The sequence below is a fragment of the Sturnira hondurensis genome, unplaced genomic scaffold (assembly GCF_014824575.4).
Source record: "Sturnira hondurensis isolate 20B ecotype Veracruz unplaced genomic scaffold, ASM1482457v3 Scaffold0022908, whole genome shotgun sequence".
NCBI classification, from domain to species: Eukaryota; Metazoa; Chordata; class Mammalia; order Chiroptera; family Phyllostomidae; genus Sturnira; species Sturnira hondurensis.
In genome coordinates this window covers 3,752,546-3,772,855 of record NW_028095539.1, presented here as the reverse complement: position 1 = coordinate 3,772,855, position 20,310 = coordinate 3,752,546, and the positions used below count along the sequence as shown (strand labels likewise).

Sequence of the window (20,310 nt, the reverse complement as noted above, 5' to 3'; positions counted from 1 at the left end):
TAGACATACGAACAAATATTCAAATAATTGCGGAGATGACATTAAATTATAACAGGCTCCCTTGTTTACCCGCCAGATGAGAGGACTGTTAAGACGATACCCAGTGCTAGCCAGGCTGGGGTGGGGGAAAGGCCCTCTCGGATACTGCTCGTGGGAAGGCGGCCTTGGGAAACCTCTTCAGCGGGCAACACGGAGTGCTGGTCCCCACCGCCGAGCCAACCCCGCGGTGGCCTGCCCTGGAGGCACACTCACGCGGGCCAGGGAGGTGCGGGGTAGTGTTCGTGAGGGGGGTGCCGCAGAGAACCCCCACATTCATGCCAATGGGCTCTGGCATGTGAAGTGCTATACACAGTTTAAATGAGGCAGATACGTATGTTAGGAAAGAGCACAGACTTATTTTTAGTAAAAAAAAAAAAAAGCAAGGCACAGAGTCCCATAGTATATGTTCTGTGGGCTTTTTCTTTAATGTTTTTAAAGAGCAAAACCAAACCCCCCGCACGCATACGGACTCCTACCACACAGGTGAAACAACTGAAGGAGCTTTTCTGCAACCACGTGGCAGACGCGCCATGGCGCCGTCAGGACCGCCTGGCGCTCAGCTGGCTCTGGCAGACGCGCTGGCCTGCCGGCTGCTGTGCAGCACCAGCCCCCTCCCTTCACGAACTGCGCTGTAACCCCAGCACAGAAAGGGCACGGAGCCCTCCCGCGCAGCTCACAGCTGCCTAAGAGCGAACACGACTAAGAGGTAGGACTAGGTGCTGCCCGGAGCTCTAGGGCACCTTCCGTGCCTGGCTTCTCTCAGCCCCCACCACGCTCAACACAGTCTGTTCTTGTTTTAAAAATATATTTTATTGGTTATGCCATTACAGTTGTCCTATTCCCCCCTTCATTCCTCTCCACCCTGCACACCCCTCCCTCACCATTCCCCACCTTTGTTTATGTCCATGTGTCACAAGTTCTTTAGATTCTGTATTTCCCACACTGTTCTTGCCCTCCCCACTATTTTCTACCTACCATCTATGCTACTTATTCTCTGTACCTTCTCCCCCCTTCTCCTCCTCCCACTCCCCTGTTGCTAACCCTCCATGTGAACTCCATTTCTATGATTCCACTCCTGATCTAGCTGTCCTCTTGGTTTGCTTTTGTTTTAGGTGTGGTTGTTAATAACTGGGAGTTTGTTGTCCTTTCAATGTTCATATATTTTATCTTCTTTTTTTTAGATAAGTCCCTTTAGCATTTCATATAATAAGGGCTTGGTGATGACGAACTCCTTGAATGACCTTATCTGAGAAGCACTTTATCTGCCCTTCCATTCTAAATGAAAGCTTTGCTGGATAGAGCAATCTTGGATGTAGGTCTTTGGATTTCAAGACTTGGAATACTTCTTTCCAGCCCCTTCTTGCCTGGAAGGTCTCTTTTGAGAAATCAGCTGACAGTCTGATGGGAGCTCCTTTGTAGGTGACTGTCCCCTTATCTCTTGCTGCTCCTAGGATTCTCTCCTTCATTTTAATCTTGGCTAATATAATTATGATGTGTTCCTTCTTGGATCCAACTTCTTTGGGACTCTCTGAGCTTCCTGGATTTCCTGAAGTCTATTTCCTTTGCCAAATTGGGGAAGTTTTCCTTCATTATTTGTTCAAATAAATTTTCAATCTGCTGCTCTTCCTCTTCCCCTTCTGGTACCCCTATAATTCAGATGTTGGAATGTTTAAAGATGCCCTGAAGGTTCCTAAGCCTCTCCTCATTTTTTTGAATTCTTGTTTCTTCATACTTTTCTGTTTGGTCATTTTTTTCTTCCTTCTGGACCACTCTCTTGATTTGAGTCCCAGTTTCTTTTCCATCACTGTTGGTTTTCTGTGCATTTCCCTTCATTTCAATTAGTTTAGCCTTTATTTGTTCCTCTAATTTGTGACTAAAATCAACCAGTTCTGTGAGCATTCTGATCACCAGTGTTTTGAACTGTGCATCTGAAAGGTTGGCTATTTCTTGGTCACTTAGAGTTATTGGCTCTGGGGCTTTGAGTTCTTCTTGAGCCATAATGTTTTGGTCTGTTCACGACTGTTATGTATGTATGAGGGGCAGAGCCCTAGGTGTTCACCAGGGCGGGGCAACTCAGTTGCTGGGTTGTGACACTGTATGTGGGGGTGGGGTCAGAGAGGAGCAATGGTGTTTGTTCTGCTCTCTCTCAGGTTTCTGTCCCCTCTACCGCTTCCCACAAGCAAATTGGGCCCCTCTGGTGCTGGTTCCCGGGTGTGTGGGCTTATGCACCCTCCAGGACTCTGTGGGTCTCTCCAACGAACTCTCTGTGAGCCTGGGAGCCTCTCCTAGCATTGCAACCCTGGAAAGGTTTTCCAATTGGTGCTTTTAGGCTTTAATTCCCGTCGCTGGGGCCCTGGCTTGCATGGTCTGTGTTACTGCTTGCTCTTTTGCCTGGCTTATCTGAGTATGAATGTGTGACCGCAGTCAGACAGCTGCCTTACGCCCTCACTGGATCCGCCTGTTGCCACCCCAGGCCTGGAATCCACCAACCACTACTTGCGCTCCTGGGTCGGTCTGGCCGATCTTTCCTGCCCAACCCCGCTCGTGAGCTGCTGACTCCGCCCCTCTTACCAGTCTGGATGAATGGTTCATTGTTGTCGGACTTCCGTACAGTTCAATTTTCTGTGTTTTGGCTGCATTTTTGTCACTAAAACTTTGTTGTCTTTAAACTTGGTTGTATGAGGAGGCACAGTGTTTCCACCTATGCCTTCATCTTGGCCAGAAGTCTAGCACAGTTTGTTCTTGACTGCTGCGTCACGTTCGTGAGTGGACAACAGACTGACTGTCCCTTCTACTGCTGACGGGCATGCGGTGTTTCCAGTCTGGGCCGTCACACAGGGCGCAGCTATGAGCACCTCTGTGCTTGGCCTTTGTCATGGAAGAGCATGGCACTGACCCACGCCTGGAACTGAAGCATCACAGGGCATTCGAGAGCTCAGCTTGGGTGGACATCAACAGTCCCTTTCTGAAGAGTCCCAACTTACACTTCCACAGGCAACCTGCCGAAGCTCCTGTCGCTCCACATTTCTGCTCGTTCTTGGCATGGTCAGATAAATCTCTGCCACTTTTGTGGGTGTGTTGGGGTCTATGTAGCTCTTTGCAGTTTTAATTTGCATTTTCCCGTTGACTAAAATGCTGCTGACCCCCTTTTTCCAGTTACTGATGGCCATCTGGATATTCTCTTTTGTAAAATTCCTATTCATGTCTTCCGCCAATGCCTTTTGCTTATTGCTCTCTAGTTCTTTCCATCTTCTGGAAGCAAGTCCTTTGTGAGACATGCACCTCAGCTACCATCTCCAACTTCAGAGCTTGCCTTTCCTTTCCCTGAATGGTGTCTTTTGAAGGAAAGACGTTTTTGATTTTAATGACAACTTTTCAACCTTCTATGGATCGTGCTGCCTGTCTCCTATTTAGGGAAGAGGTTAAGGTTCCTTCTCTTCCACACGGATACCCAACTGATCCAGAATCATTGACTGACAAGCCCTTGGCCTTCCTTCCAGGGTTTTGTGACGGCACCTCCATCACAAACCAGACGACTGGACAAGTGTGCGAGTCTTGGCTGTGCTCTAGAAGTTCAGCAGGTGACAGGAGCCGCTTCAGCCTCATGGGAGGTAACTGGTGCAGGCAGGCCTCACATTACTGCGCCCAGCTTCACTGCGCTCTTTACACACTGGAGACAAGACCCCTGCCACCTGCACCAGCAGAAAGCTCAGGCCTGCTGTCCTGCCGTGGTCTGGAGGGGCCATACCGCCTCCAGGGTCTGTCTGTGCACTGCTCTTCCCGTGTGGGCCCGGCCCTGGGCTTTAGCTCCTTCGGCTGCACTGCCACCTGTCTAAGTCCAGTCCAACATGGCGTCTCTTCTGCACGACCCCAGTGACCTCCTCACGGGTCCCTCACCCTCCACCCTTGCTTCCTCCAATCCCTTCTCCTCCCAGTAGCCGGGGTAACTTCTGCACAATAGAAAGTGAATTCCTCTCATGCATGAGGGGCCTGGATGCCTTCTCACCTCATCCCCATCTCTCTTCCCTTTGCTGTGGCCCCCAGCCACTCGGCCTTCCCTCCATGGCCCTTCCACATGCACCTCTGCCGGCCAGGTACACTGTTCTCTCTAGTTGAAGTTCTATTGTTCCTCGGGTTTCGGCCGAGCCACTTTCTCAGACAGACCACCCCCGAGACCCTAAATCTGACGTCCCACTGTACCCGCATAACCATGATAAGCAGTTGTATTTCCTGTGTGGCCCATCTCTCCTGCCAGTCTGTGGCCTCCTTGGCCTCTGCCGCGTCCCCAGCCTGGGTTGTCCTGGGGCAGCCGCAGGGGCCGCACGAGGAGGCTGGCTGCCTGGCCTTACCTTGGCAGAGGAACTGCTGAATGGCCTCGGTGCTGGCGCCACACACCTCCGGTGGCGGGTAGGCCATGGACGAAGCGTCCAGGCTCAGGGTCTGTGGACACAAGGGGACCCCTCTTTACATATGTCGTTCACTTCACTGCTCACCACGGTTGAAAACCCCCCAGTTTAGTTGTAAATATGGTTACTCCCTCCCCGGCCCAGCGGGGAAAGCTGCGTCGTTCCGTCTGCCTTCCCAGTTCCTGGAACTGTGACTCACCTGCCGCGAGCATTCGATTCAGGTTTGTGGATAAACACGTGAGTGAGCAAAAGGAAAAGCAGGGGGAATTATGGGACAGCACAGAGAATAAGATTCTGTTTTTATAAAAACAAACAAGCAACTTGTATAGTCTCAGATTAGCACACAAAAAAACATTTGGAGCAACATGCATTGCACTCAGAGTGATTTTCCTAAGGACAGATTCTGGGGTACTTTCTACATGAAACTTTCCTTTTTTTAATGTGAATTTTTACCAATGCAGTATGACTTGTTAAGTAAAAAAAAAAATGTATACAAGTGCACACACACACTTTATGAAGCCCAGGAGAGAGGGGCCAAGGGCCACACAAACGCCCACAAAGCTGCCCACGGCCGCAGGGTGAGTCCGTCAGTAAGCAAGCCCTTCCCCTGCCACCCTCTCACTCCCCACTGACCCTCCGATGCCACTGAGTACTCCGCAAGTTACCCCAGTCCCTGTCGGGAACTGACAATCTCCCTGAAGCAGACACAGGCCTCAGGGGAGAAGAGACAAAGCCTGGGAGCCAGAGTGGGAAGAGCAGCTCAGATGCCCTCCTGAGGCCCGCCAGTGTTGGGAACTGCCCTGCCTGGTTGCAGGAGTTGTAACCCCATGGCAAAGGCTGAGTGAGAGACCTTGGGACCATAAGCCACTAAGGAGACAAAGCTTATCTTTCTGGTAGGGAAACTGCCTCTGCCCCCTTTTACTTCAAGGCCACCCTGCTTGGCCCCAGGTGGATGAGTGGTTAGCCAATGCTGGGTAAGATTCCTCAAGGAAGGGATGACCTACGACAGGCATGGTCATGAAGGGGCCCTCAGGGAAGGACTTGGGGGCAGCTATAGCAAAAGAGGGGGATGGACCTTGCCCCTTGGCTTTGACATAGCCTGAGTCCTCATTCTGTCTGCGAGAAGTCTCCTAATCTCTTGGCTGCCTACTTCCCCTGCCAGACTTAAGCTTGAAACAATGCCCTGGGCAGGAATGGTCAGTTCCCTGGGCATCAGGCCTAAGAAAGAATGCATAAAGTCCCATGAAACCTGCTTTGCTAATATTCTCAATATAAATGATAAGGGTCTAAAAGCAGGAGATGAGTTTGTTTCCCGAGTTTTATGGCCTTTAGCTAACTGACCCGGATTCAGAAGCCCTCATAGTTCTTTGAATGTTATCTATTGTCTGATCCTTACTGCCTGACAATGACGAGTGAAGACCTTCCTTGAGGTAATGCTCCCAGTAAAGCAATAAAAGCCTGTCCAGGCAGGGGTTGAGCCCTCTCTCACTCAGAGAGTGGCCGTGCCGTGCCTTTTTCTCCACAGGACTTCTCTAGTCCGTGTGAATTTGTTCGTCGCAGCTACAGCACACAGACCCCATGGGCTGGAGTCCACATCACACCAGCACAGCACCTACACCTGTTGGGTGCGGGTGAACCTGAATTGCAGGGGTGAGGGGAGCCTGCTCTGGAGCAGAAGGACTGACTGCCGGGGGTGGGAGGCCCAAGAGCAGAACAGCTCATCCTGGGGAACTGAATCCAAGGAAAAGGAACCCCACGTTGGTTGTGTTGGTCACTGACTGGAAAGCGTGGTGGCTCAAGAGTGCGCACGCTGGGGCTCCGCAGCCCAGTACGGTGGCCAGGAGCCACATACGGCCATTTCAGTTTAAATTTTAATTGGTGAAAATTAAAGAGAATTTCAACACACCAGCCATAGTTCAAGTACTGGCAGGTACTGAGTCGGACGACACAGACCATGAAATATTTCAGTCACTGGCAGGAGCAGCAGCTTTAGGACAGCAGTGCATGGGGTCACACAGCCCTGATTTCAGACCCGAGCTCGCCATGGGCCAGCTGTGCAGCCCTGAAAGGGCCACTGCACCTCCCCGACCCACTGCTCCCTCGGACTTAAACAGGCACAAAACCGCTGACCGGCAGGCTGATGGGTAAGGGAGATGGTATGTGAAAAAGACTCTGGTCTCAACTAAGAACAGAGGCTTGTCTCATCTTGAGAACAGGTTTGTCTCAAGTGCCACCAAGAAGCTTAAAAGATTTTTGTTTAAAGAACTGATATAAAACAAATCTCAGAGCTCTTACTAGCTTAGACTGGCTTCAGAATGAGGAACACAGCTCAGAGCTGTGCTGCCCAGTAAAGTAGCACAGGGAGCTATTTAAATCCGAATTACTGAAAATCCAGCAAAGGCAAACACGTGGTTTCTTGGTCATGCTTGCCCACACAAGTGCTCTACAGCCATATGTGGCTAGTGGCTACCGACTGGACACAGTCACTAAACATTCCCATCATCACTGGGCGTTCCATCGGATGACACCAAGAACACCCCAGCACGGGCCCGTTTCTCCAGGCTGCCCAGGGAGGGCCACCTGACCACCTGTCCTGCCCCAGGCTGTCCACCATGGCAGCAGGGACCAGCCCCTGGGGTCAGCCACCTCCCTTTGTCATCTCCTCAATCCTGACCCAGACGCCAATGGTCAGCAGTCTGGCCTGAGAGCCAGGTGACTGACAGCTCAGCAGAGGAGTCTGGGGTGCCTGGTCAGATGTGTGTTATCGTAAGTGGATGAGTCCCTGTTCTGGGGGCCGAGCTGCGCAGAGGCGAGGAGCACAGGCCCTGGACTCAGACCGCCTGGTTTTCAATCCTGTCTTTGCTGTCACTCGTGGTGTGGCCTTGGGCAAGCACGTTAAACCGCCCACACCTCGGTTTCTTCATCTGCAGGGGCGCAACGGTATCTGCCTTCCAGGGTTTGTGTGAGGATTCAGGAACCAATGCAGGTCGAGTGCTCAGCCTTAGAAAGAGCCTGGAATGTTCCTGTTACCCTTGTCTACACCCAAGAGCTTGCCTCTCTATCAGGGTTTGGCTCAAAACCACCTCTTTCACAAAGTGTCGGCCCATCAGGATTTAGCATTATCTCTTTGCTCTGAAAATACACTTTTATGCCACCATTTTGACAGCAAAAGCCACAGAATTACAACTGTTCACACGTCAGTCACTCTGCAAGCCCCTGGGGACCATGTGGTGAGATGGCTGCGGCCCCAGCGCCCTGTGACCAGGACAGGTATTCAGCACCGTGGGAGGAGAGTGGGAGGCAGCCAGAGAGAGCCCCAGGGGAGAACGGCTCCACCTACCTCCAGAGTCCGAACGTGTGCCAGCACCTGCGGCAATCTCTGAATCTCGTTTTCACTGATGTCGAGAGTACGTAAGCTCTGAAGTTCCCCCAAGGTGTCTGGAAGCTCCTTTAGCTTGTTGTCTGGAGAGATCCCAATAACACAGCTCAACACCCAAAACCCCTTCACCGGCTTCCTGTCCGGCTCCCACCAGAACTCGGGGGGAGCGGGTGCCTCTGACCCTGACTGAGACTCTGTGAGGAAGAACACGATGGTGGGGTGTCAGCGACCCGGGCTCAAGTTCTGTAACTTACCAGCTGGGTGACTTTGGAAAACTGACTTTACTTCCCTGGGGCACAGTCTTCTCATCTATAAAATGGGCTACTAACACCAGTTGCCCTCACAGGAATACTGAGGGATTCAGTGAGATTACGCACACGGGGCGCTCAGAACGGGGCCTGTCACACAGTAAGGGATCAGTAATGGGGCGCCATTGTTTTCCTCATCACTCACGCTAGGAGGCAGCCTGTGCAGAAAGTGCTTAAAAGAGCCAGAGGAGAAGGAAGGGCTGGGTATCCGGTGAGGCAGGCACTCAACTGGTGCGTTAGAATCTTGGTTCTGTCATCATCGTGCTGGGTGGTCTTGAGCAAGTCACTGTTCCCCGAGCCCGGTTTTCTTCATCTGTCACATGGGGATAACCCCTCCGCCTGCCCCAGAGCTCCTGGGCTTGAACTAGGCTCCCTGCGCTGTGGACTGTGGAAGCACCGCTCACGGAGTGGGAGGCGCCACGCAGAACTGTGCCCTCGGCTCCCGAGTGGCTCTCACCCTGTCAGTGCGCTCTCTCGCCCATACTCATCGTTACAAATGCAGGAGATGGCATCTCAGAGGCCTAGCTGTCAATGCCGTCTGCCCTCCTGCCACAAGCTCCTATCTGTGGTTACCATGGCGACAGATCCGCCCGACAGGAGGTCAGTCCAGTGTACAGTGACAGCTTGGGATGGGCTGCCCTCATGCTCCATGGCTCCCGGGAGGACGCTGGCTGGGACAGAGCTGACCGAGGGCCCCACGGACAGCGCTTCTTGGCTCCTACCTTTCACATTGAGGGTCTGGAGCTGGCTCAGTTTCCCAACGGAACGTGGGAGATGCGTCAGTTGATTCCTTTCCACGTTCAATACCTGAGAAAGAGGGAAAAATTATGAGGCCCCACATACAGACAATGATAGTGGTGCCCTTGCTTTGGGCCCGGAATCGTCCGGACACTGCACACATACCTCTCCCTCCTCCTGATGGCCTTGTGAGGAACGGGTAGGTGGCTATGATGCCATTTGAGAGATGAGAAAACTGAGGCCAGGACCAGTGAAATCACATGTCCAAGAGAGAAAGCCAGACCTTGAGCCGGTTCGGGCCGAGATTCTGCCATTTGGACAAAGCGCATGGCAACAGCCCCCCAGTCAGGGAGGGAGGGAGGAGAGGACCAAAGGTTAGGGGTCCGGGTGAGGCAGCTCATGACGAGGACCTAGTTAACCCGCTGTCAGGAGAAGGGACTGAGCCGCACGGAGGCCGTGGGGCCTTCCCAAAGCTCCAAGGCCGCGTCCCCTCCGGGATGTGGCCACCTGCCAGGCGGTGAGCAGGGCCAGCAGCAGGACGCACGAAGGAGCTGCTGAACGTGTACGCAACGGGGAGCCGCCACGGAGAGCAATGCAGCAGGTGAGTACTGGCTGAGCCGAGGGATGGTTATGAGTGATCGTCAGGTACCCACGAGTTACAAAACAGTGGATGCGGCAATTCTATAAAAATACACGAATTAAAATATCCCCAAAGATCCTACACCAATGTATTCCCTGTGGCTCTCTTAAGTGGTGGCAATTACTTCTGCCACAGGTTCTCTGTGTGACTTCAGGCAAGTTACAGTCATCTCTCTGGACAGTTTTCTCTGCTGTAAGATGCGGCAGCGTCACCCACATGGTAGGGTCGTTCACTCAAGTCATTAGTCTCCCCCATGTGTGAGGCAGTGTGCCAGGTGGGGGCACAGCCCCCCAGGGCTACGGTTCAGTGGGGGAAGAGTCGAGCTAAGAGACCCATAATTAGTAATTACATCGCAATTAGTGCTCTCAGGGAGGTAATCTGGGGTCGACGCAGAGGCAAAGAAGGTAGATCTACTTAGACAGGGAGGTCGGAGAGGACCCCCAGGGATACGTGGGCCGAGGGATAAGCCACTCGGGTGGAGGGAAGGCCCTGCGGAGAGGTGGGGACAGGAGGCCAGAAGGGTGTTAGGAGCCAGCTGCAGGGAATGAAGGGCAGAGAGCAGGACGGGAGGCTGGAGACACGGGTGGACCCCTCGCACAGGGTCTGACTGGGCTCATGGAGAGAGGGGACTTCAAGTGTGAAGGGAAGCCACTTTCTCCTTTGTAAAAGGGGACAGTCCGCACCTGCCTCCTCGGGAGGCGGTGAGCGATCAGTAGACGATGCAAAGGAAACACTTAGCTGTAAGCACTCAACAAATGGAGGGGGGCTGACAAGGGTTAGAAGGGAGTGGGTGAGTCGGAGTGCTGGATTTGGCATTTTAAAAGGTGGACTCACTGGGTGGTCTTTTTCAGTAAAGTTGTGGAAGCTCAAGATAAAATCCCAAGGACAAGCCAAAAATATGGTAGGGGGACGCTCTCAGCCCCGGCTGCAATGGCAAGGGTGTCACTGGGTGTCACAACAGCTGAGGGGCAGGGGAGCTGGCGCCAGTGCCTCCCCCACCAGAGCACAGCCAGAAGGCCCCGGGCCTGGCCGGCGGCAGTCTCTCACTAGGCGACCAGGAGTGGGTTTTCTGTCTCTTGCGGCCTTACCTGGAGGGCCGTCAACTGCCCGATATCCTCAGGCAGGGCTGTCAGCTGATTGTGATGAAGGTCCAGAACCTGCGGAAGGAAGACAAGCTCAGCACCCAATAACAGGGGCCAACTGAGATAGTCCCTCCGACTCCAGGCCCCCGAGAGGCGAGAACACGCGGGCCGCCATTCCACCCTGTTTCCTTTCCCAGAATGTTCTCCCGTTGCACCCTTTCATTTATCAAACATTTATTTTTACTGTTGAGTATAAAAGTATGCAAAGATATTTACTTATTAAAGAGAAATAATCTTTATAGTATAAATAGACATTTGCATAGAAAATGACTACTAAATATGCAATCAGATATCAATAGTGGCTCTCTGGAGTATGAAATCGTGTATGATTTTCCTCGTTTTCTGCTCATCTGTATTTGTTCATTTTTTAGCAGTGACAATGAGCGTAAAAGGCATAGGGGAGCTACACAGATGTAGGTTTGGATATGAAGGGCCACACACATGCACGTGTATATATGCTATACATATGTACGGGACAGCAGTCTACATAAACACTAAAAACGTTAACGGTATCTTTTTCTGACACAGGAAAAGTAACCCGTGTCGGACAACAAAGAGAAGTGACACTGCCCCGGCCCCTCGCACACCGCAGTTAAGCACACTGAGCACTCGGCGGCCCAGGCTGCCCGTCTTTTCTCTCAGCGCGCACACCCACTGCCACCGCTTGCGGTCGTGTGACACAGTCCTGCGATCTCAGCTCACGTGCTGTGTGACTACGACATCCCAGTCCCTGTCCTGACGGTCAGGAGGGACTCGCCCGGGTCACTGGGCTTTCACACAGTGGCCATGTGGTGCCCGGGATCCGTCCCGCTCAGTTCATCCGGGACCTTCGGGCTCCCTGCTCTCTGCTGGTTCGCCTGCGGGCCAGCTCCCCGAGGGCGAGGCCTGCGGCTGCTTCTCTCTCTAACCCCACCGCACACCCAGCCCGGAGCAGGTGCCCAGTAAACCATGGTGATCAAGCCCCAGGTTGATGACTACATTAAGTCTGTCCAGCATAAACCTTAACAGAGGGATGCTTGGCTGCCTCCTGGAACGCCAGACAGAGTCCCCGACGCCCGGGAGAAGGGCCCCAGTACCTTGATGGTTAAGAGACTCTGGAGGCTGCAGGATTTCGGAAGCAGGGAAGTGAGGTAATTCGTGTGGACAATAAACACCTGTGTGGGAAAGACGTGCGCCAGGTACGTCAGGGTGGAGAGCAGGAAGTGGGGAAGGCTGAGGGCAGGCACAATGGCCCCATCTGCCTTGCCCTGCCCAGCACTCTCTGCTCTGCCAAACACCACAGGGCGGATGGGGATGGGATCCCAGAGGAATCAGATGACCTTACGGCCCAGAATTTCAAGGGTAAAAGGGACCCTGGAGGGTTAATTCTTCCTTCCACTCTGAGACAGGACCCCTGTGCCATTGGCCTGATCTCTGAGGGATGCCCCGATGATTAACAAGCTAATAGCAAAAAAGCTCTCGGCCCAGGGCTGGCACGTGGCCAGGGCTCGACCTGTGTCTTTTCTGTGAGGCATCAGCCCTGCACGGACGGCTCCAGTGCCGGGGAGCTCACTGCTCTGTTGGTGTGGGACACTTCTCACCCGCCTTCCCTAGACAGGACGTGCAGAATACTCTTACGTAGCTGCACTCAGAGCGGCCAAGACTTTCCGGACCATCATTCACCACACTCTTCATCTCCCTGGGTGACCAGAATGAGGGGAGTACAGTTTTTACTCTAGTAACAATGAGGGTGCTCAGGGTTTACCACGAGGCAGGCATGACACTCCGTGCATTTATATCTGTCTCTACCTCTCTACCTGTCACTCATTTGATTCTCACTGTAGCTCCGTGAGAGTAAAGCGGTGACTGTGTTCACATCATAGATGTAGAAACGGAGGTGTAAGAGTTTAAGGAAGTTGCTCAAGTCATGAGGGGTGAAGCCAGCACGTGACCCAGGGCCGGCCCGTGCCGAGGCTGGCTCTCCTAACTGTGGGAAGACCTGCCTCAGGTTGATAGGGTGTGAGTCGGAGAACACAGAGGTGCCAGGAAGAGAGCTCCTGAAAGTCCCAGTCGACTTCAAACGAGCCAACCCGCAGTGAAAACAACCCATCTCACCTTCTTCTGCAGAACTTTGCATGTTGCAAAAGCCCCAAACGGAATCTAAGATGAAATGAAGAAGTGTCAGTGCCTCCCCACCTGCCAGTTTTTCATGTTTCCTGAGTGGCACACGTGGGGGAGAGTTGGGGCAGGAGGCAAACAACGCCAAACGCTGGTGTGGACAGCGGCTAAGCCCAGGGAGCGGTCAGCCCTCCCAACCAGCTGGCAGGAGGCTGCCCTGCCCATCCGCATCATCAGTTCTATCAGGGGTGTCGTGCAGAGGCCAGAGAAACCCAGGCTCTCCTAGGGATCTGTGGACATTTTCTAGGTGGACTCCTGACTCTCGAGGACTCTGCTGAGACCAAAGATCATCTCAATTCTTTCGGAGAAGAACAAAATCTAAGGAAAATCTCTTGACCAGTGACTCCGAACTTTTCAAAGCCCCAGTCCACATCTCTCTCCCAGGGACACGCGATTCAAGAAAGAAAAGGACAGATCAAATTCACAACCAGAACGCCACCCCCATTTACCTCCGAGAGCTCACATTTAGAGATGTCAAGGATGTCATCGGCTCCAGCTTCTTTTGCCTAAGGATAAAAGCAATTCTTATGTTCCAAACAAAACACCCTTGAAGAGCGGACAAACCAGGCAAAGAAACATAGGGTTAAGGATCTGCAAGGCACTCATGGACAGCATCTGGTTCAGCTGGTCCACTTCGTAGTTGGGCCAATGATCGCTGTTTTAAAGGGCTTTGAGGGCCAGCAGGAGGAGCAAATGAACAAGTAACAACAGGTGTAACCGGTCTATGGAGGGAATTACAGGGCACCTGAGCACCTGCCAGGCAGCCTCCAGGCTCTGCTCTAAGTCCGAGGCTTCCTCTGGGAGTGGGGGAGGTGGTGGGGAGGGAGCACGGTTTGTGTGCCGGGCTGCACGGAGCCCTGCCTCAGGGGGCAGAGGCAGCGATGGGGATGAACTCAGAAAACCTGTTTTCCCTCACCAGACACATCTGATACTCCAGGCGTTTCCGAGCCTCCTCGCTGGGTTTCCGCTTCCGGAAGAAGAGTGGCATCCTTCCCTCTTTCCAGAGCAATCTTCACAACTCTAGGGCATGGGAGAAAAGCTGGGGCCTTGGGCACCTGTCGCAACCCCTCAGCACCCAGGACAGGCAGCACGGCAACACAGAGCACGCGGCTGATCTGCTGGACTGTAAGCTCCCTGAGAGCAGGGGCTGTGCTCCTCTTGACCATCACTCTGCATCCCGAGCCAGGCACAGCAGGTGCTCAGTGCCAGTACGTGGTGGGAAGAGCAGAGGGGCAAGCCATTCCCACATTTGTCACTGGCCACCATGAGACCCTGGCATCTTTTATCCCGTTTGAGGCTCCCATCTCTCCCGAACGTTAGACAAGTTCTGAGGTCCTTTCTGAGACTGCTCTTTGAGGACTCGAACAGACCGGCCTGACGAATCACTTCCAGCCTCTGAAACACTCTCCGAGTGACATCAGCAAATCAAACATGGCATGACATCAGCCAGCTGTGACCTTGGGGAGCTTCACTACATCATAACCAAAGAGATTTTTAAGATAAAAATCTGAAAGCAATTCTCAGGTGCCTTACCACTCTCACAGTTATTCTTCCATGATTCCCACCACAGCCCTGTTTATAGGGACAGGACCGACTGACCACTGAGTTCAGTGACCTGGTTACATGGGCTGGACTGGAGCAAAACCAGTCTGGAATTCTGCCCTCTGAAGTCCTCGTCCTGCGGACTTGCCCAACTTTTAGTCTGTGCTAAGTACACCAAGGGCACCGTTCCAAACTCGGAAGCCAGGTGCTCACTGCCTGCGCAGCATCTGCAAATATCAGCACTCTGTCCGACATCGATGGGCCAGGAAGCAATCTGGGACACTTCCGGTTAATAGCAGGGCTTTGCAATAAAATATAACTGGGTTGAAATCCGAGATCTAACACCCATCGACCATGTCACCTTGGGTCACCTCTCTGAGCCTCAGTTTTCTCATCTGTAAAGTGTGAGTAATGTTACCAACACCTAGCTCTGTGAGGACCCAGTGACTTCATATTCGTAAAGCCCACAGCACAGTATCTGGCGCATAATGAGCGCTCAATGGTTGCCAGCCACGGAGCACCACCCATCTAACAAATATTCAGGGTCTCCTACAGTTCAAGGAGCTAGACTCCCAGTCCTCAGGGGTAGTGATAGAGACCTCAGGTCTCCTCCCACAGGGGCGTGGGCTGTCTGGGGAGCCCTTCCAGACTGCAGAGCTGGCTCAGACCCCTCATCACCCACCCCACCTACCTGCAGGGATGGGGCATATTCTAAAAACAACCCTTCCCCATCCTTCCCTGATGACCAGCTCCTACCCTTCTGCTCCTCAATGACCATCCCGCACCCCTCCCCTCCCTGACGTCCAGTCTAGATGCGGAGAGCCACACCCATCCTCCCCTGGCTGGAGTTGGGGGGTGCCTGACCTGGCTTTGGGGGTGGGCAGGTTCCCGCCGGTGAACCCCAAGGCAGGCTGGTCGCTCGTAGCGCTTGGTCACGGACGCCGGGTCGCAGACCACATGGAACGAGCCCCGGTGGATCCAGAGAGACAGGTCTCCAGACTCAGAAGCTGGGGACCGAAAGTCAGGATCTCGGAAAGTCATGCAGACCAGGATGACGAAGTGTGAGACTCTGAGGACCGCAGAATCTTAGAATGAGAGTTTAAAACGGATGTGGACCCGAACGAAGTGGTTTTGATAACTAAAATGCTCACGTCACGAGGGAGTTAAAAGGGGGCCGGGGTCGCAGCGGACCTGAGGTCTCGTAATGTGTGCGGACCTCTCAGCGGAGGGGCGGGGCTCCGGGATTGGATGACAGGGACCGTGGGGGTGACGCTCACGATAAGGGAGAATGGGGAACAGGGGGGCCGAGATCTTGGGAGCAGCCCTCTCGTCTGCCTCGCCTTGGCTAACTGCCCTGAAACCCCTCCCGAGCCCCTAGTCACAGCTCACCGCGATGCCAGTTTCCTCCACTCGTCAGCCTCCTGCACCTGCCCACAAGCAACATGGCGGCAAGGGCGTCGCTGGGAGGCTGGGCGGAGACAGCGGTTCTCGCGACAGGCCCGTTTTCCTGCCTATATCCGGCGTAATTGAAGGCTCTTCCGGTCTTTCGGCTTTCGGCTCGGAGGAGGCGAAGGTGCAACTTTCTTCGGTCGTCCCGAATCCGGGTTCATCCGACACCAGCTGCCTCCACCATGCCGCCGAAGTTCGACCCCAACGAGATCAAAGTCGGTGCGTGTCTTACATGCCGCCGGGGCTGCGGGATGGAGCATCCCCGCGCAGCCCGTCGAGCCTGCGGCCCCTCCGCAATTGTTGCCTTTTCCCACATCGCGTTTAAAACCTGCTGCCTAGTCGAGGCCTTTGCGGGGCCGCGTTCAGGGCGCTGTGAATCCCCGGCCGAGTCGCTCACTCTTTCTGGGCCTCGGTTTGCCCACGTGTAAATGGGGAGGGAGGACCGGAAGACCTGTGGCGGTTTTGCAGCCCGCACGCCTTAGGGTAAGGTTTGTCTCCGGGCCCTTCCCCCGAAGATTGGGTTGGCCGGCAGGGTCTGGGTTGCCTCCACGCCGGCGCCGTCCGGGCCTCCGCAGCTGTTTCCGAGCCGAAGGTTGCTGGTCCCACGTGGTGCTGGGAGCGGCGCACGCCCGAGGAAGGGGTCGCCCGCCTCCCTTCATCCTGAGGCCCTTGGCGCTGTGGCCAGCCCCGGGACGATGCGCAGAGGGGGCAATGGCTGGAGCTCTTCAGAGCCACTTACCGGTTTTTTTCCTCCCAGTTTACTTGAGGTGCACCGGCGGGGAAGTCGGTGCCACGTCCGCCCTGGCTCCCAAGATCGGCCCCCTGGGCTTGGTAAGTTACCTTCGGGGAGGGGGGGCGTTTCTTTCCTGCTGTGGCTTGTCAAACATGGCTGCACATGGGGTGTTATTGGCGATGGCGGATTTCCATCCCCTGCTAGACCCCTGGCTCACTGAATCTGCACTAGGTGCGGTGGAAAGGTTATATGTGAAAGGCGGCCTCAGGGCCTTGAAGCATTTACGGAACAGCCGCTGTTGGTGCATCTGGGATAGGCTGGAAGGAGCCGAATGAGGGTTTTGAAGTAGTGTGGCTCAGTGACACTTAGCCTGTGTTTTCTAGTGAGGGAAGCAGGCATATCACTAACACAAACATTAAATGGGACATGGGTGAAACTTCTGGTGAAGTTTATAATTATAATAGCTTGTGTTTCCTACCCTGCTCCAAACCTGCTGGTTTCTATGACTAGCCTTATTTGGCTGCTTTTCTATTTTACTGAACTTGGTTTCCCTAAATACTGTTAGGCCTTTAGTCTTTTGCACAGCGGTCCCCTCTCCCACGTGCTATCTTCCCGGTGTTGCTTGCCCAGTGTCTTAGTACTCCCGGCCCTTAGCTCAGCAGGCACTTGTGGATGTGTTTGTTTCCTGGTGGTCACTAGGAAACCCTAAAGTTGCAGGTGCTCAGGCTTGCATTGGGCAGGTTGACTTGGATTGGGTGACACAGGAACCTGATAGCTTTAAAGACCTCCAGGTGATTGGACTGTAACACTGGTTGAAAGTTTCTTCCTACAGTACCACATAGAGAGGGAAGGTGGGTGAGTGACTTTGCCCCATTGTGGCCCTGGGCTTGCAGCTTACAACCCTGAACAAACCCCACCCCTACCCACGTCGTCATGTCTCGATTGGGTAGGTACAGTTGTGTGCTCTACGAGGAAGGTTGGAGTCCTAACAAGTGAGGAAGACAGGGCAGGGTTTCAGGCTGTTTAAACTTGGGGCACGATGTGATTGATTATACACCTTTATTTCTGCAGTCTCCAAAAAAGGTTGGTGACGACATTGCCAAAGCAACCGGTGACTGGAAGGGTCTGCGGATCACAGTGAAACTGACCATTCAGAACAGACAGGCCCAGGTACTTGGGTCAAGGGAGGGCAGGGTAGCAGCCCCCTGGGGTTCCTGGGTGGGAGGGTTTTGCTGGCATGGTCACCTGCCGCTAGTGGTGAGGGCAGTTTTATTTGGGGAAGGCTTTTTCCAGAGCACGAATCAAGATCAAAGATGTACTCAAGTATTAACTCTGGTCACTTGTGTGACTCTGGGAAAATGACTTAATGTCTCTGAGGCTAGGACATGTTTCCGTTTGTGAAAATTATCTGAGAAAGTAGAGAACATTCGGTGTGTCTGGGCCATGGTCTCCAGGAACCAAGTGTGTGGCACTGTTGTCCAGAGGGGAGGTCGGGAGGGTTTACTCACATTGAGATTCTCTTCTGCAGATTGAAGTCGTGCCTTCTGCCTCTGCCCTGATCATTAAAGCCCTCAAAGAACCACCACGAGACAGAAAGAAGCAGAAAAACAGTGAGTGGCCTCTTTCCTGGTAACCTGAGTGGTTTGTGAGTGGTGTTATCTACATCAATGCTTGATACGTAGCTGTGTGTCTTCTTTAATGAAGCCTAGTGATGGTGTGGGGGGTTGATGGTGCCAGGCAGAAGGGAAACAGGCAGGGCGAAGCTGCTGAAAGTCGTGACTAGTGGTTACAAGAGCACCTTGGGCTGGACGAGGGTCCAAATAGCTTAACCCCAGTGACTTACGCAGGTCTCTGTCACCTCTGAAACAGTCTCTTAGTAAAGACTGGGTTTGCCGTTAGCCACCCGCCACTGCACCTGACCAGTTTGCGGTTGGCCGGTGCAATCCAGTGGTGAGCTGATACTAAACCCCAGCTTAGGAAACAGGGTTGCTCTTCATGTGGGTAACTCTGTGCCGAAAGCATGGGAACAGCCTTGCAGAGGGCTCGGGGAGGACATGGGGACTGATCTGGCCTCGGGTTATGATGAAGCTTTTTGTGTTTTTTTCCTGCAGTCAAGCACAGTGGAAACATCACTTTTGATGAGATTGTCAGCATCGCCCGACAGATGCGGCACCGCTCTCTGGCTAGAGAACTCTCTGGTAAGAGCAGGGGCAGCGTGGCGCCTCCCTGTGATACTGGGCATTTCCCTTCCTAAAAGGAGAAGGAGACTATTCTGTAAGATCCGGAAGTGTCTAACTTGGGCCTGGAGATTACAGGTGGAGACCGCACTGAGCGCTCACAGAACTGAATGGAGCACTGAACTCTGGACTAGGGAGTCGGGGGTGTTCCTCACCTGTTGTCAAATTCAAGAGTCCTTTCCAGACAGGATCTTGAGGACTGTGCGGTGCTGACAGCGCCATCTGATGCCCCTTTGCTTAACCATAGGAACCATTAAAGAGATCCTGGGGACGGCCCAGTCTGTGGGCTGCAACGTTGATGGCCGCCACCCTCATGACATCATAGATGACATCAACAGCGGTGCAGTGGAGTGCCCGGCTGTAAGTGACTTGTGCATCAGTTTTGTTTGCTTAGAATCAGGGTGAGAGGTGGGGGAGCTAATGTAGTTACAGAGATAATCTGGCAAGTTCTAGAAATGGTCAGTAGTGGGGTTGAGAAATCAAATTTTTTTTTTGGTCCTATCACTAATAGGATTTCTTTTTCTCTTTTCCAGAGTTAAGAACTACAAAGGAAAATATTTCAATTAAAGATCACTTAACAATCAATGGACTTTGATGTGGCCTTTTCTGGTGGGGGTGGGGGGAGGCAGGTCCTTTGTGGTCAGGTGGTGGTTAGGGGGCCCAAGTGGCGAACCTGCGGGAGTAGCAATCTGGGCAGTGAGCTCCTTGTAGGTAACAGGTCTCTGCCCTCTATGGGCCTAGCTCGGGAGAGCCACCTGGAGAGGAAGTCTCAGTGCTATTTGTAGAGATGTTTATAGAGCTTTTCCTAACTAGTTCTCGGCCAGAAGGAAAACTTGCTTTTCAGCACAAGTCCATGGGGGTGAAGTTCTTCATCCCAGACCAAATTATTTGGTGGGTCGGGGCCCAGGGCCCGTAATTCAAGGCTTTGGTATCCATTATGGTGCACAGCTGGGGCTTACTGATGGGACAACAAAGAAACCTGCCCTTTATCACGAGTCCTTGGCCAGTCCTGAGTTTATGTGGAGGTGAGGGTCAAGTATACTTCTGAAGTTAACTGCAGGCTAGCCCTACCAGTCTCTGAATCTGTTTGCTTTAAAAGGTAACAGACTGTCTTCTAATGTATGTTTTCACCTTTTCCCAAGTCTCTTCCTCAGTTTCCCTTGTGTTACTGTTGGATCACTTTGAGAGCTTATTGCCTGCCCCCTTTCCCTTCATTAGACATGCGGGGGTTAACCTCACCTGAGCAGCTTGAAGCACCACGTGGAAGAAGGGGCTTGTCAGTGTTCTAGAGGAAGTAGGGAGTGACTGACCCCAGCACCTCATTTCCTTGCCATTGGTTGTTTCTCTGCTGTCCCATTGGTAGATGGATGGTAACCATCCCAGGTGCAGTCAGGGCTGGAGAACAAACTGCGGCTCAGTTGAAAGATGAGTGAAGGAAGAGAACTATTCCAGGACATGTCAAGTCACCCCATGAGTCAAAGCCCGGGGCCTTGGGTGAGGACCATGGACAAGGGCTTCCCTTGCAGCAGAGGGCCAGTAA

General features: G+C 53.2%; 2 protein-coding genes and 1 non-coding gene across 7 annotated transcripts in view; 2 read left to right on the top strand and 1 right to left on the bottom strand.

Annotated features, from left to right (window-relative positions):
* LRSAM1 (leucine rich repeat and sterile alpha motif containing 1) overlaps positions 1 to 15,828 on the bottom strand; it is a 39,137-nt gene extending 23,309 nt beyond the window's left edge. The window contains exons 1-11 of one of the 5 annotated variants that reach the window (XM_037036371.1): positions 15,741 to 15,815; positions 15,216 to 15,420; positions 14,343 to 14,487; positions 13,726 to 13,829; positions 13,259 to 13,315; positions 12,747 to 12,791; positions 11,729 to 11,806; positions 10,599 to 10,667; positions 8,855 to 8,939; positions 7,786 to 7,907; positions 4,389 to 4,479 (exon numbers count right to left, since the gene is read on the bottom strand). In XM_037036371.1, coding sequence (XP_036892266.1) covers positions 4,389 to 4,479; positions 7,786 to 7,907; positions 8,855 to 8,939; positions 10,599 to 10,667; positions 11,729 to 11,806; positions 12,747 to 12,791; positions 13,259 to 13,315; positions 13,726 to 13,797 — 619 coding nt within the window. In that variant the 5' untranslated portion in view covers positions 13,798 to 13,829; positions 14,343 to 14,487; positions 15,216 to 15,420; positions 15,741 to 15,815. Of the gene's footprint in view, positions 1 to 4,388; positions 4,480 to 7,785; positions 7,908 to 8,854; positions 8,940 to 10,598; positions 10,668 to 11,728; positions 11,807 to 12,746; positions 12,792 to 13,258; positions 13,316 to 13,725; positions 13,830 to 14,342; positions 14,488 to 15,215; positions 15,437 to 15,502; positions 15,594 to 15,740 lie in introns of those variants that run through there. The other 4 variants (XM_037036374.1, XM_037036370.1, XM_037036373.1 and 1 more) reach the window with 4 other exon arrangements.
* Positions 15,829 to 15,883: 55 nt separating this feature from the next.
* RPL12 (ribosomal protein L12) lies at positions 15,884 to 19,359 on the top strand. The gene is made up of 7 exons (XM_037036381.1): positions 15,884 to 16,019; positions 16,558 to 16,631; positions 17,605 to 17,703; positions 18,062 to 18,143; positions 18,645 to 18,731; positions 19,018 to 19,130; positions 19,304 to 19,359. The coding sequence occupies exons 1-7, from the start codon at positions 15,983 to 15,985 to the stop codon at positions 19,307 to 19,309; spliced, it is 498 nt and encodes a 165-aa protein (XP_036892276.1). The 5' UTR covers positions 15,884 to 15,982; the 3' UTR covers positions 19,310 to 19,359.
* LOC118980406 (small nucleolar RNA SNORA65) lies at positions 18,436 to 18,565 on the top strand. Its single transcript, XR_005065096.1, has one exon. It is a non-coding gene; the product is annotated as a small nucleolar RNA SNORA65 (small nucleolar RNA).
* Positions 19,360 to 20,310: the final 951 nt, after the last annotated feature.

Bases quoted from the DNA above. Each gene is read 5' to 3' on its own strand.
- RPL12 (XM_037036381.1), top strand. From the start codon at position 15,983: ATGCCGCCGAAGTTCGACCCCAACGAGATCAAAGTCG. The intron at 16,020-16,557 runs GTGCGTGTCTTA...TTTTCCTCCCAG, and splicing joins CCCCAACGAGATCAAAGTCG to TTTACTTGAGGTGCACCGGC. The intron at 17,704-18,061 runs GTACTTGGGTCA...TCTCTTCTGCAG, and splicing joins TTCAGAACAGACAGGCCCAG to ATTGAAGTCGTGCCTTCTGC.